Source organism: Stegostoma tigrinum, chromosome 30 (genome assembly GCF_030684315.1).
Source record: "Stegostoma tigrinum isolate sSteTig4 chromosome 30, sSteTig4.hap1, whole genome shotgun sequence".
NCBI classification, from domain to species: domain Eukaryota; kingdom Metazoa; phylum Chordata; class Chondrichthyes; order Orectolobiformes; family Stegostomatidae; genus Stegostoma; species Stegostoma tigrinum.
This window is the reverse complement of record NC_081383.1, coordinates 32288547-32304083: the sequence shown is the minus strand read 5'-3', so window position 1 is coordinate 32304083 and position 15537 is coordinate 32288547. Positions and strand designations below refer to the sequence as shown.

At 43.9% G+C, this 15537-nt stretch overlaps 2 protein-coding genes across 3 annotated transcripts in view; one reads left to right on the top strand and one right to left on the bottom strand.

Moving 5' to 3' along the window:
• LOC125465816 (endophilin-A2-like) overlaps positions 1–10097 on the bottom strand; it is a 140506-nt gene extending 130409 nt beyond the window's left edge. For both annotated transcript variants that reach the window (XM_048559701.2, XM_048559703.2), the window contains exon 1: positions 9896–10097. In XM_048559701.2, coding sequence (XP_048415658.1) covers positions 9896–9940 — 45 coding nt within the window. In that variant the 5' untranslated portion in view covers positions 9941–10097. The remainder of the gene's footprint in view (positions 1–9895) is intronic.
• A 298-nt stretch (positions 10098–10395) lies between these two features.
• The window catches only part of chaf1a (chromatin assembly factor 1, subunit A (p150)), a 59361-nt gene continuing 54219 nt past the window's right edge, over positions 10396–15537 (top strand). The window contains exon 1 of the mRNA XM_059638511.1: positions 10396–10596. The gene's annotated coding sequence lies outside the window, so the exon portion shown is untranslated. The remainder of the gene's footprint in view (positions 10597–15537) is intronic.

Sequence of the window (15537 nt, the reverse complement as noted above, 5' to 3'; positions counted from 1 at the left end):
TAAAAAGTCAACAAAAAAATTAAGGTGAAATGATAACTGATGAATGACAAACCTCATCTTATATTCATTGTAACTGGGAACAAATCAGTAAAAAGTTAACTATTCACCATGATACAAACATTTACAATCTCTGAGGAAAAAGTCCATCTCAAATCTCGGATGCATCAGCTTTACTCCAATTTTGGGAACCTGACCAGGAATATTAATCTACCATCTTGTATATATGTTAATGAATCTGCAGAGTTACTAAGACTTCAAAAAGGAAGCGAGATACCATCAAGATGGCTTTACCAGTGAAGTAAGTTTTCCCACTAAAAGTAACTGAACATATGCTTCAGGTTATTCATTTAGAAAACAAATTCTCCTATTTGTTTTCGTTGCATCACTCCTAGACCTCCTACCCCAAAGAGGTCCTGACTGAAGGGAGTTCAGGGATACAGATAAATCTATGCCATCTTGCCCAAGTGGTTCAGGTATAAGCCAATGCACGTTGCTGAATTATTTTGTACTGTGGGAGTACCAGCTCTGATCCTGAACTTACTGGTGCTCTCAAACATATATAATTGGATAATCCTGGTAGATCGTTTCCATCCCTATCTTGAAAAGTCAAGGTCAACTGTAGCAAACAAACTGATACTCTTAACATGTACAAATTTGAAACAGTCCTTTACTGGTCATTGTGTTTAGCCATAATGCAAACAATACTGCTATTATCAAAATACTCAGAATTTATGAAGTGGCTATTTGGTTAACATTTCCTTTCTTCATTGTCTATACCGTTACCTGACCAAGGTACTAGAGGGAACTGTATCCCAACAAGAGTTGGCACCTTCAGCAGAAAAGGGTAGGAAATTGAAATAAAATACAGAAGGCCCTAAGATAAAAAGCAGGCGTCAACTATCAGCCCATCAGGTCCATTTTGCAAATTGATGATGGATGATATGCTTCTCAATCCCATTCTCTTGTCTTCTCCCTGTAACCTTAGGTTCTTGATTAACAAGCGATCCATCTGTCTCTCACTTAAATACACACAATAACTTGGCCTCCATATAGTTCTGCAACGATGAGTTTCACAGCTCTACCGAATTCTGGCTGAAGAGATTCCTCCTCATCTCAGGTTTAAAAGGACCATCCCTTCACTCTGAGACTGTGGCCTCAGGTCCTAGTCTCCTCTACAAATGAAAACATCTTCTCCTTGTTCACTATCTCCAGGCCTCCCAGTAATCTGTATGTTTCACTGAACTCACCTCATTCTTCTAACTCTGTTGAGTGCAGACCCAGAGGCCTCAACCACTCCTCATATGACAAGCCCTGGGCTCACTCTCTAAACCTTCTCTAGACTCCCATCAAGACAGGCACATCTTTCATTGGATAGAGGCACAAAACTGCTCATATTCCAAATGTAGTCTGACCAGTGCCTTATACAGCCTCAGCTGTACATCTCTGCTCTTGTATTCTAGCCTTCATGAAATGAATACAATATTGCATGTGCCTTCTTAACTGTCTTAAAGTTAACATGCAGGGTCTTTTGGCAATCTAAAACTAGGACCTGTAAGTCATAGAGCCATAGAGAGATACAGCATGTTAACAGACACTCCGGTCCGACTCATCCATGCTGACCAGATATCCTAAATTAATCTAGTCCCATTTGCCACCATTTGGCCCATATCCCTCTCAACCTTTCCTATTAATATACCCATCCAGATGCCTTTTTAAATATAAACATACCAGCCTCCAACACCTCCTCAGACAGCTCATTCCACACAGGCACCACCCTCTGCATGAAAAATTTGCCCTTTTAGGCCCCTTTTAAGTCTTCCCCTCTCACTTTAAACCTACGTCTCTAGTTTTGGACTCCCCTAGCCTGAGAAAAAGACTTTTACTCCATCGATGTCTTTCATGATTTTACAAATTTCTTTAAGGTCAACCTGCAGCCCCCAATGCACGCAGCCCTTTTTCTGGTTCAGATTTCCAAAGACTTTCCCCATTCAGAAAATCATCTATGCCTCTATTCTTCCTACCAAAATGCACAATCCTCACAATGTCCCACATTGTATTCCATTTGCCATTTCTTTGCCTGCTTTCTAGTCTGTCCAATACCATCTGCAGCCTCCGCACCTCACCCTCCACCTACCTTGGAAACATCTACAAACTTAGGTTTTAAATTTAAAAGTAAAAGACAGACTAAAAATCAATGTTAACCTTGCAAGATGTAAGATTGAAAACAGGAATAAATATTAACATGTACAATGAAAAGAATATAATGAAATAGATATAATACATCAGCTATAATCATTTTATTTAGACTGATGAACAAACTGGCACTTTATATTCAAAACAAAGTGTTATGGCCTCACTGGAACACAAGTCATAATTCATGTTTCTGAGTGCACTCTTAATAGAAAAATCCAACACAAAATAAGTAGTCTTTGGACGATTGTAAAGACAGTCTACTTATGTGATTGCATTCAAACGAACAATGCTTTCCATACACTGTCGAGAGACTTCCTCCCACGCTTTGGAATTGCAATGTATTAACCGTGCAGGTCCACTGCAGAGATCATTCTGACAGCAAAGTTCCTCTGTCCACTGCATGAGTTGGCCCCAAACCTATTTTACAAATGGCACTTGATTCTCTATTTGAAAAAAAACTTCCATGCTGGAATTCATTCAAACCTTAGACATCACTGTACACAATCGTGTTTTCTATCAATAATTTATTTCCCCCAGCCCCACTGAAAGCACTGAACCACAAGGCTTTCTCAGTATTTCCCCCAAGCGCCCAATCCTCATCTGTGTCAGAGACTTTAAGCAAGCTATGCGACCATGAAGAGCTTCACTTGCAATCCAATTTCTCTCACACAAGCATTTCCCAGCAGAAGTTACAGGAGAACCTTTAGGAACAAAAAGTTTGCCTGTCCCATTGAAAGGTCGTCTTGAACTGAAATGTTAATTCCATTCCTCTAAACTAATACCACCTGACCTGTTGCGTACTTCCAGAAAATTTTGTTTTTATTTAAAGGAATTCTACCTGCTTTGTTTATACCACAGACAGACCCTTATGATAGCTCCACCACAACAGATTCTTCACACGCACTTACACTGTTGCCAGAAAGTAGCTAACAGTTTCCAACCGAAAAGTTCTGTCAATACAGTGTGGCAATGATTAGTTCCAATGCAGCAAATACATTGTTTTTATAGACGTAGTAGAAACTGCAGATGCTGGAGAATCTGAGGTAACAAGGTGCAGAGCAGAATGAACACAGCAGGCCAAGCAGCATGAGGGGAGCAGGAAAGCGGACTTTTCAGGCCTAGACTCTTCTTCAGAAGTGTGGGGGAGAGCAAGGGGGTTCTGAAACAAATAGGGAGAGAGGGGTAGGAGAAGATACGTGGAGAGGAGATAGACAGGTCAAAGAGGCAGGGATGAAACCAGTAAAGGTGAAGAGTTAGGGAGGGGATAGGTCAGTCCAGGGAGGACGGACAGGTCGGGGGTGACGGGGGCTGAGGCTAGTAGGTAGAAGATGGGGATAGGTGGGAAGAAGGACAGATTAGGGAGGCGGGGACAAGCTGGACTGGTTTTGGGAAGTTTGTGAAGTCCATATTGATACCATTGGGTTGCAGGGTTCCCAAGTGGGATGAGGTGCTGTTCCTGCAACCTTCAGGTAGCATCAGTGTGGCACTGCAGGAGGCCCAGGATGGACATGTCGTCTGAGAAATGGGAGGGGGAGTCGAAATGATTTGTGACTGAGAGGTGGAGTTGTTTAGTGCGAACCGAGCGTAGGTGTTCTGCAAAGCAGACTCCAAGCCTCCTCTTGGTTTCCCTGATGTAGATGAGGCCACAGCAGGAACAGCGGATACAGTAATAATGGGAACTGCAGATGTTGGAGAATCCAAGATAACAAAGTGTGGAGCTGGATGAACACAGCAGGCCAAGCAGCATCTCAGGAGCACAAAATCTGACGTTTTGGGCCTAGACCCTTCATCAGAGAGGGGGATGGGGAGAGGGAACTGGAATAAGTAGGGAGAGAGGGGGAGGCGGACCGAAGATGGAGAGAAAACAAGATAGGTAGAGAGGAGAGTATAGGTGAGGAGGTAGGGAGGGGATAGGTCAGTCCAGGAAAGACGGACAGGTCAAGGAGGCAGGATGAGGTGGTAGGTAGGAAATGGAGGTGCAGCTTGAGGTGGAAGGAAGAGATGGGCGAGAGGAAGAACGGGTTAGGGAAGCAGAGACTGGCTGGGCTGATTGTGGGATGCAGTGGGGGGAGGGGATGAGCTGGGCTGGTCTTGTGATGCAGTGGTGGGGGGGAGGGGGAGAACTGGGCTGGTTTTGGGATGCAGTGGGGGAAGGGGAGATTTTGAAGCTTGTGAAGTCCACATTGATACCATTGAGCTGCAGGGTTCCCAAGCGGAATATGAGTTGCTGTTCTTGCAACTCTACATTGGGGAAACCAAGCGGAGGCTTGGGGACCGTTTTACAGAACACCTCTGCTCGGTTCGCAATAAACAACTGCACCTCCCAGTCGCGAACCATTTCAACTCCCCCTCCCATTCCTCAGACGACATGTCCATCATGGGCCTCCTGCAGTGCCACAATGATGCCACCCGAAGGATGCAAGAACAGCAACTCATATTCCGCATGGAAACCCTGCAGCCCAATGGTATCAATGCGGACTTCACAAGCTTCAAAATCTCCCCTCCCCCCACTGCATCACAAAACCAGCCCAGTTCTTCCCCTCCCCCCACTGCATCCCACAACCAGCCCAGCCTGTCTCTGCTTCCCTAACCCGTTCTTCCTCTCGCCCATCTCTTCCTCCCACCTCAAGCCGCACCTCCATTTCCTACCTACCACCTCATCCCGGCTCCTTGACCTGTCCATCTTCCCTGGAATGACCTATCCCCTCCCTACCTCCTCATCTATACTCTCCTCTCTATCTATCTTCTTTTCTCTCCATCTTCGGTCCACCTCCCCCTCTCTCCCAATCCCCATCTCTGATGAAGGGTCTAGGCCCAAAACGTCAGATTTTGTGCTCCTGAGACGCTGCTTGGCCTGCTGTATTCATCCAGCTCCACGCTTTGTTATAGTGGACACAGTATACCACATTGCACACATGTACCATTGAACCCTGCAGCCCAATGCTATCAATGTGGACTTCACAAGCTTCAAAATCTCCCCTCCCACTATTGCATCCCAAAACCAGTCCAGCTTGTCCCCACCTCCCTAACCTGTCCTTCCTCCCACCTCAAGCCCCACCCCCAAATCCTACCTACCTACCTCATCCCGCCCCCTGTACCTGTCCATCCTCCTTGGACTGACCTATCTCCTCCCTATTTCCCCACCTACGCTCACCTTTACTGGCTCCATCCCCGCCTCTTTGACCTGACTGTCTCCTCTCCACCTATCTTCTCCTCTATCCATCTTCCATCTGCCTCTTCCTCTATCCCTATTAATTTCAGAACCCCATTCCCCTCCTCCATTTCTGAAGGGTCCAGGCCTGAAACGTCAGGTTTCCTACTCCTCTGATGCTGCTTGGCCTGCTGTATTCATCCAGCTCTGCAAGTTATCTGAGATTGTTTTTATAATTGGCTAACATTTACTAAACTACATTGGCTTCTCAGCAACCTCCATCCATCACCTGATCAGACCATGCTATGGTGCACCATGATTCTTCAACCATCATCATCTTCTAATAGTTTACACAACGATCGAGTGAATCTCTTAAACAGTATAAAGGCACAAGGAGTGAAATTAAGAGGGAAATCAAAGGGCAAAAAGGGGACATGAAATAGCTTTGGCAAATAGGGTTAAGGAGAACCCAAAGGGATTCTACAAGTCCATTAAGGACAAAAGGATAACTAGGGACAGAAATAAGGCCCCTTAAAAATTAGCAAGGCCACTCGTGTGGAACCGCAGGAGATGGGGGGAGATACTAAATGATTATTTTGCAACACAGTGTTTACTATGGAGAGGAATATCAAAGATTTGACAAGTGTCCATATTACCGGGGGTTCTGCTTTAGTGTGATAGGCGCGTTCCTGTGCAACATTGCGTTATAGAAAGTCATGCCATAGAAATAATAGGGCCTATGGGAAAGATGGGGTGAGGGGCAGGCCACAAAACAAAAATACTGAAAAAAAAATTGCACAAAAGTGACTCAAAGGCCTAACACAAAAGGATAGCACAATTTGAATAAATGTTTAATTCATGTGATAATGAAATAAAAATAAACTTAACAACTCATCCTACAAAATTGTCAAGATGACTCATGGGGGGGGGGGGGGAGGTGGTTTTCAGGTGTTAATGCAGGGGCTGAGAGTCATCATCATCACCTTCATGTGCAGCTGTGGTTGCAAGGTTAAGGCAAAAAATAGTTAATCCAGAAGGGGATGGCTGTGGTTCATTATCTTCCGACTGTTTCTTGGGGGGTGGCTTAAAAAAGACAGACATTCAGTTTTTGTTGCTTTGCTCTTTTTCTTTGTTCACGAAGAAGCTGTTCATAGGGTACCAAATAAGATCTTATTCCACAAACTGCTATGGTGCTGCATTCTGCATTGTAATTGTTGTCCTTTAAGAGCTGCAACTGCTTCTCAATTTCACTCAGGATAGAAGACAAAACAGAAGTGGAATGCTCTTGGATTTCATCTTCATCTCCAGCTTCCACTTCTCCTTCAGTGCCAAGTTGTTGTAGATCAGTTGTAGAGAGCTCTTCACAGTGGCAGTCAGGCAGTTCTTCAACATCCTCACTCTCCACTTCTTCAAATCCAACTTGCTTTGCAAGATCAACAACGTTCTTTGATTCTTGGGAGCTCTTCTGATGGATCAAAGCCCTTAAAATCTTGGAAAAAACCTTCCACCAAACTGCATGCAAGCAGTCCGTACAGACATCACCTGAGGCCTCCACAATCATGTCAATTGCATTCTTGATGTTAAAGCTCTTCCAAAATTGAAGAGCACTGTCCTTATCCCCCTCAGTGGCTGCAATCAGCTTCTTAAATGTGCACCTTAAATAATAAGCTTTAGAAGCTGTTATTGCTCCCAATCGATGAAATCACGTTACAGCCAAAACAAGTTTGCATTTTAGAAATAGTGTTCTCCTATTCGTCAGTCGTGTTATACCTACTTTGCACTGCTGGAACATGCATTATAACTGAACCACATGCACAGTGGAGAAGGTGCTGAAAGTCTTAAATGCATAAACTTGGATAAATCCCCCACACCTGATCAGATGTACCCTAGAACTCTGTAGGGAGTGAGGGAAGAAATTGCTGAGCCCCTTGCTGAGATATTTGCATCATCGATAGCCACAGGTGAGGAGCTGGAAGACTGGAGGTCGATTAAAATGATGCCACTATTTAAGAGAGGTGGTAAGGAAAAGCCACGGAACTATACACCAGTGGGACTGAAGTCGGTGGTAGGCAAGTTGTTGGAAGCAATCCTGAGGGATAGAATTATGTATTTGGAAAGGCAGGGACTGATTAGGGATAGTCAATGTGGCTGTGTGTGTGGGAAATCGTGTGTCACTAACTTGATTGAGTTTTTTGAAGAAGTAATGAAGAGGATTGATGAGGGCAGAGTGATGGACGTGATCCATATGGACTTCAGTTAAGTGTTCGACAAGGTTCCCCATGGTGGGCTGGTTAGCAAGGTTAGATCACATGGAATACAGAGAGAATGAGCCATTTAGATAAGAACAGGCTCAAAGGTAGAATACACAGGATGATGGTGGAGGTTGGTTTTCAGACTGGAGGCCTGTGACCAGAATGTGCCACAAGTCTTGGTGTAGGGCACTGCCTTTGTCATTTATATAAATGATTTGGATGTGATCATAGGAGTAAGTTTGCAGGTGACACTAAAATTGGAGATGTAGCAGACAGCAAAGATGATCACCTCAGAATACAAATGGGCCAATGGGTTGAGTACTAGCAGATAGAGTTTAATTCAGACAAAATGTGAGATGTTGCATTTTGGAAAGGCAAATCAGGGCAGGATTTATACACTAAATTGACAGGTCCTGGGGAGTGTTACTGAACAAAGAGACCTTGGAGTGCAGGTTTATAGTTCCTTGAAAGTTGAGCCACTGATAAGAAGCGTGTGGTATGCTTGCCTTTACTGATTAGTGCATTGAGTCATGTTGCAGCTGTACATTGGGACATTGGTTTGACCACTTTTGGAGTATTCTGTGCAATTCTAGTCTCCCCCTCTACGAAGAACTTTGTGAAACTAGAAAGGGTTCAGAAAAGATTTACAAAGATGCAGTCAGGGTTAGGGAATTTGAGCTATAGAGAGAGTTTGAACAAGCTGGGGCCATTTTCCTGAGCATCGGAGGCTGAGGGGTGACCTAATAGATGGTTATAAAATCATGAGGGGCATGGGTGCGGTAAATAGACATGGGTTTTTCCTTGGGGTGAGGGAGTCCAAAACAAGAGGGTATAGGTTTAAGGTGAGAAGGGAAGGATATAAAAAGAACCCAAGCGGCAACATTTTCATGCAGAGATTGTGCGTGCATGGAACGAGTTGCTAGACAAACTGCTGGACGCTGGTACAATTACATTTCATATATCCATCCAGATATCTTTTAAAAGGAAAGCTGTAGAAGGATATGGGACAAATGCTGGCAAATGGGACTAGATTTGCATAGGACATCTGGTTGGATGGACAAGTTGGACCAAAGAGTCTGTTTCCATGCTGTGTATCTCTATGACTCTATGTTCTATTTGATGATGAGTTCAGTGAAACTGACCACAAGACAATCTTGATGCTATCCTAACCAAGCATCCACTTTGTTATTTTTCGACAAACATTACCAGCAACAATTCTGATTTCACATGTGACAGAAATAATGAAATCAATTATATATTCTAAAACAAAACAAAGAAATGCTGACGCTGAAGATCTGAAACAAAAACAGAAATTGCTGAAGAAACTCAGCAGCTCTGAAGGATCACGGGACTCGGAATGTTAACTCTGCTTTCTCTCTGCTGATGCTGTCAGAACGGCTGATTTTTTTTCCAGCAATTTCTGTTTTTGTTACTTCAAATGCTGCTCAGACTAAAGTTGGGAGCTAAACTTCAACTGGACATCAATAAGATGTGCGTTTTATTTTCCCTACCTGTCAATTTTCTGAGGGTTAGAGTTAACTGTTAAAATATGCCAGTGAGCTTCGGCACGTTGTGAAATTGCATGTATTTTAACTGTAGACGTCCGGACAACTAACAAACAACTTGAATATTTGTGGGAATTAACGCTACCGTCTCCCTAAAACCCTAAATATTAACGCTGTCAAAAACTTCATGAATCTGCGTCTAGAGGAACATTACTTAACCTAAGTCCAAGATTAAAGAGTTTGGGGGAAAAAAAAGAGATTCAGCAATAAACGAGGCTTGAAGTTAGTCTCGCATTTTTAAACCAACAAACGGATTCAAGTTGTCGACGCTAAAAAATAGACCTTCGGATCTGACAGCCCAATACGTATGGAGAAGAGATTGCACAACTAGTCTCTCTTTCATTTATACGAATCCACTTATTTGTTTTAAAAATCGAAAATGAAGCGTTCCTGTTTGCCATTCCTTTTGTACGAGGGAAAAAAAAAGTTGGATTCAAACGGAAATTGCTGGCCAATTGAAATCAAGCTCGAACTCCAATTTCACAGCGACAAAAAAAACTGATTTTTTTTTCTTTTAACAATTACATAAATGTAAACAAGGAAAGTTGGATTATTTTTATAGCCGCCACACAGACCTTGAAAACATGTGAACCATGCTGCAGCAGTAAGTTAGAGCGAGTGTGCCTATTGGCAGCGAGGGTTGTATGACACTGGCATCAGCCGGGGTGAGAGCTCATTCCTTCACATTGAGAGACCCCCCCCCCAGACTCCAGATCCCGGCCCAGCCTCCTTACCTGGCTCGCTTTGTAAAACTGCTTCTTCAACCCGGCCACCGACATCCTCGCACACTTTTAACCGACCACAACTTTTAAAAAAGCTCGATTACGTGGCCGTTTTCAATTGTTATTCTCTATGTTCAACCCCCGCCTCTCTCTTTCTCCCCCTCACAGACTCTTGTCAGAAATCCTACATGGCAACCGCAGCTACTTCCGGCAGCGCGACAAGGAGCGCCACCCGCCGGCGAAAAGTTAAACAGCGGACTTTGTCCTCCACACACAGCGCCGCCATCAGCTGCACTGCAGCCATTCAGCCGTCACACGGTCTTCCAAATACAGCGCTCCCCACAGCAGCGCGCCAGACTCAGCCGTTAGACGGTCCTCCGAACACACCGCCTCCCTCAGCCGCACTCCAGCTATTCAGCCTGTGCCCGTTCTTTCAACCCTGACCTCCTCAGCAGGAGTTATTCAGACTGTAGGCGTAGCGCCACCTATCGTTCTGGAGGATTGAAGTCACATGTTGTGTGGTTTGTATGGATATACTTCTACACGAAGAAAATTGTCTTAATGGGGTTTGTGGTTTTTCTTGGAAAACGAAGCCTAAATCTCTAGAACGGTATTGTGTGAACGTTAGTTTTATTTTTGAAGAACTCCACGGAGAAAGGCCTTGATCAGGGAGAAATAGTTCCTACAAGCTGGAATCGAGGTGAAGAATTGAGGTGAGTCAAGACCTTTAAGGTGAAGGGGGATCAACTCCAAGTATGTTTAAATGTGGATGTTGCACATGTAAAAAGTGAAAAGTTTAAACACTTTTAAATTTTAAGGGGAATTACTCTTCAGCCAATGTAAGAGACCACATCTTTAATTTTCGAAATTGGGAATTTGCTTCACTTCTCTTGAGCCAGTGAAAAAAGTTTTGTTTTCTCTCTGTCTTGGAAAATTGAAACGTGAGTCAACAAGTGCCACATGAAAAACACTCAGGAAAAGGGTTGCCTGGGGCAGAAAACATTTTTTGAACCTCCATTCCATCACAGTACAAACTGCTGTTCTGGCTCTCCTTCTGCCAACTGAATGGTGCACTCCTCACCCTCAACAACTTCTCTTTCAATTCCTCCCCATTGCTACAGACAAAGGGGGTGGCCATGGGTACCTGCATGGGCCCAAGCTGTGCCTGCCTCTTTGTAGGTTCTGTGGAACAATCTCTCTTCCGTAGCTACACTGGCCCCACCTCTTCCTCCATTACATTGATGACTGTATCGGCGCCACCTCATACTCCCAGGAGGAGCTCAAACAGTTCATCCACTTCACCAACACTTTCCACACCAACCTTAAGTTCACCTGGACCATCTCTGACCTGTCTGTCCTTCCTGGACCTCTATGTTTCCATCTGTGGAAACCAATATCCATTTCAAGCCCACCACAGCTACCTAGAATACACCTCCTCCCTCCCACCTTCCTGTAAAACTGCTATCCCCTATTCCCAATTCCTTCACTTCCACCACATTGCTCCTAGGAATAGGCATTCCACTGCCATACATCTCAGATGTCCTCGTTTCTCAAGGACCACAACATCCCCCCCAACCCCCCCCCAGTGATCGAGAACTCCCTCGACCATGTCTCCCGCAACTCATCCCTTGCATCCCTCCCCGCAATAACAACCAAAACAAAATCCTCCTCACCCTCACGTACCACCGCACCAACCTCCAGATCCAACGCATCATCCTCCAACACTTCCACCATCTGCAATCCAACCCCACCACTAAAGGCATTTTTCCCTGCCCACCCTTATCTGCTTTCCGGAGGGACCACTCTCTCCATGACTCCCTTGTCAGCACCACACTCCCCTCCAGCCCCACTACCCCCAGCACTTTTCCCTGCAACCGCAGGAAGTGCTGCCCCTACATCTCCCCCCTCACCCCCATCCCAGGCCCCAAGAAGACTTTCCACATCAAACAGATGTTCACCTGTACATCTGCTAATGTGCTGTACTGTATCCACTGCTCCCGTTGTGGCTCCTCTACATCGGGGAAACCAAGCGGAGGCTTCGGGACCGCTTTGCAGAACACCTCCGCTCGGTTCACAGTAAACAACTGCACCTCCCAGTCGCGAACCATTTCAACTCCTGTTCTCATTCCTCAGACAGCATGTCCATCCTGAGCTTCCTGCAATGCCACAACGATGTTACTCGAAGGTTGCAGGAAGAGCACCTCATATTCCATTTAGGAACCCTGCAGCCCAATGGTATCAATGTCGACTTCAGAAGCTTCAAAATCTCCCCTCCCCCTACCACATCCTAAAACCAGCCCAGCTCGTCCCTACCTCCCTAACCTGTCCTTCCTCCCACCTGTCCCCTACTCTGACCTACTAGCCACATCCCACCCCCTTGACCTGTCCGTCCTCCCTGGACTGACCTAACTCCCCACCTCCACTCACCTTTACTGGCTCCATCCCTGCCTCTTTGACCTGTCTGTCTCCTCTCCACCTATCTTCTCCTCTAACCATCTTCCATCTGCCTCCCCCCCTCTCCCTATTTATTTCAGAACTCCCTTCCCCTCCCCCATTTCTGAAGAAGGGTCTAAGGCCTGAAACATCAGCTTTCCTGGTCCTGTGATGCTGCTTGGCCTGCTGTGTTCATCCAACTCTACACCTTGGTATCCCAGGATAACTCCCTGGCTGTTTTTTCACTCTTTTCTTTTTTAACACTATTTTCCTGCTGCTCAGCGACTGTTTTTTGAGACCCCTTCCCTCCTCATTGAAATGAATCCTGATGTCAGACATCTTTATGTTGAGAACAACAAGATTCCAAAGAAAGTAGGAACTGCTGATGCTGGAGAATCTGAGGTAACAAGGTGTAGAGCTGGATCAACACAGCAGGCAAGGCAGCATCAGAGGCGCAGAAAAGCTCCCTGATTTGGAAAGATTCCACATCTCTGCTACTTTCTGTGTCTAAATTTTGGAGCTGAGGGGGACAATGTCAATAGTCCACTAAATTTTAAGGTGCCATTTATTATATGTGAGTCCTGACTTCTCTTTATAAATGCAATTTCCAACTGTTGCACTTAAATTAGAGCAATGAGGTTAATTTTGAATAATTACTCTGTACATTGAACTAACCCAACTTAGGTAAGAGTTAAATATGTGTCCTTACAAATTAGTATGGCTCATTTCCCATTTGTTCAATTTTCCCAAGCACATGGGAAGTTATGAAATTATTTAAAATTATGAAATATCAGTCAGTCATTAGAATAGGCACTTTTCAGTGTTTGTTACATCTGGAGCAAGCGAGTAAGCTTAAATACAAAATGTTCAGGTCAAAGAACCAGTCTAAGGATACATGGTAGACCATTTAGAGCAGAGTTGAGGAAAAATGTCTTTACTCATAGAATGGTGAGCCTGGGGAGTTCTCTGCCCCAAAAAAAACAGGCCAAAATCTTGAATGTTTTCAGGACGCTGTTAGATACAGGGATTAAAGGGAATGGGAATAAAATGGGAACAGGGTACTGAGTTGAATCATCAGCCATGATCATATTGAATGGCAGAGCAGATTCGAAGGGCTGAATAGCCTACTCTTGCTGCTGTTTTCGATGCATCTAAAGAGGAATTTTTTTTGCATATCATCATGAGCTCGTGGATTGTACTACCAGACCTAGTGACAAAAACAAGTAACAAAATCAATGTTTAAGAATAGATTAATGGGTAAATGAAGAAAAGGGGAATAAGGAAATCTGAGAAAAAGGTGGGCTCTTGAAACATTTACTCATGCTGAAGATAATGCCATTACAGATTGGATATGCCAAAAAGCATACTTTCATCTTGGAATTTTCCATGTAGTCTACTAAAGATTGGTTAATATTGAAATTGGGATAATAAACACTGAGAAGATTGAATCAATTGTCTGAGCTCACGTTCCAAACTGTTGACACTGTCAGCTTCCCAGGCAATTATCTCTAACTAAAACAGACTGTTAGCAACTTCAGTGTCATATCTTACCCCAAGATGAGCTTCCAACCTCTCATCTGTACCACGATTTAGACAGCACACTTCCACCTCCATTAAATCACTTGACTTAATCACTGCCTCAGTGCATCTGCTGCTGAGACATTCATCAATGCCATTATGATCTCTGGATTTGACTATTCAAGAGACATCCTGGTTGACCTCCACCAATGTAGCCCGGGTAAATTCAAAGTCAGCCAAAACTCTCATACCCAGGTCTCAAGGTCCAAAATTTCATTTCCCTTTGTTTGTTGACCCATACTGGCTCCTGATCGAGCAATTTAAAATTCTTATCCTTGTTTGCAAATCCCTCAGTGGCTTTGCCCTCCATATGCATACAATCTCCTGCAGCCCCAGAACCTGCCAAAATCCCTACAATCATTCAGTTGTGGGCTGCAGATCATCCCAATTTAAGTTGTTCCACTCTTGGCGACTGCATCTTCAGCTGCCAAGGGCCTTAACTCTGGAATTTCTTCCCAAAAGCTTCTCTCTGGCTAAGCTTTTGACAATCTGTTTTATTATAACTGTATTATGGCTCAGTGTCAAATTTTGCTTTATTATGGTTCCATAACGTGCTTTTGAATATTTTCTTACATGAAAAGTACTGTTAATTTTTCTGTTGGTGAGTGTGCACAGATATATTCTATCTCCATGGTGCTATTTTTAGTCGTTGCAATTCAAAATGTACAATCTGCTCAGGGAAAATCAGCTTGTACAGTTTGTTCATTATCTGCTACATTCCCAAATTCTCCTGATGAACAATTAGTGAAGATTGATTCTTCTCAATTTTAGGGATATTTCCCTTTTTAAATTCAAAGATTATGTCTGCGGTATTTACATTCATTGCCATGTCAGGATACATGTTGTCAAGCCTTGATAAGAACATATTATTAAGATGAATGCATTACAGATAAGAACCACTATGTCATTTGCATCATGTATCATGTTACTACAATTAGAATTTAAAAAGATTGATTCTTCATGTTGTCTTGCAGGTGCTCTATTTTGATTAAAGGCAAGAATATTTTTCAGCACACAATTGATTTGCATTGTGTAAAACAATTTCAGTGCTAAAATAACAATAATATTTAGTGATCTTCAGTAATATTTACTTATGTTGCATTGTGTTTATACCTGCCATTGAAGTCCGTGAAAGTGGTGTCTGGTAACTAAATAATTTGGATATCATTTAACTGAATTGCACCCTGTTTATTTCCAGACAATGTTGTGATGTCTAAAATAAACTTTATTCTGTTTTACTCCAATTTTACCTCTGTTGAAATTTTCCACTCTGCCCAGCCTATTTTCTGTTTCTCATTCTTATAGTATCATCGAATCCCTACAGTGTGGAAGCAGGCTATTCGGCCCATTGAGCCCACATCAACCCTCTAAAGAGCATCCCACCCAATCCCATCCCCTAACCTACCACTGCAACCCTGCATTTCTCATGGCTAATCCACCTAACCTACACATCACCCTGGACACAATGTACAATTTAACATGGCCACTTCACTGAACCTGCATATCTTTGGACTGTGGGAGGAAAGTGGAGCACCTCTGGGAAAACCATGCAGACAGAAGGTGCAAACTCCAGACTGGCAGTTGCCCAAGGGTGGAATCAAACCCAGTCTTTGGCACTGTGTGGCAGGCAGTGCTAACCAAAT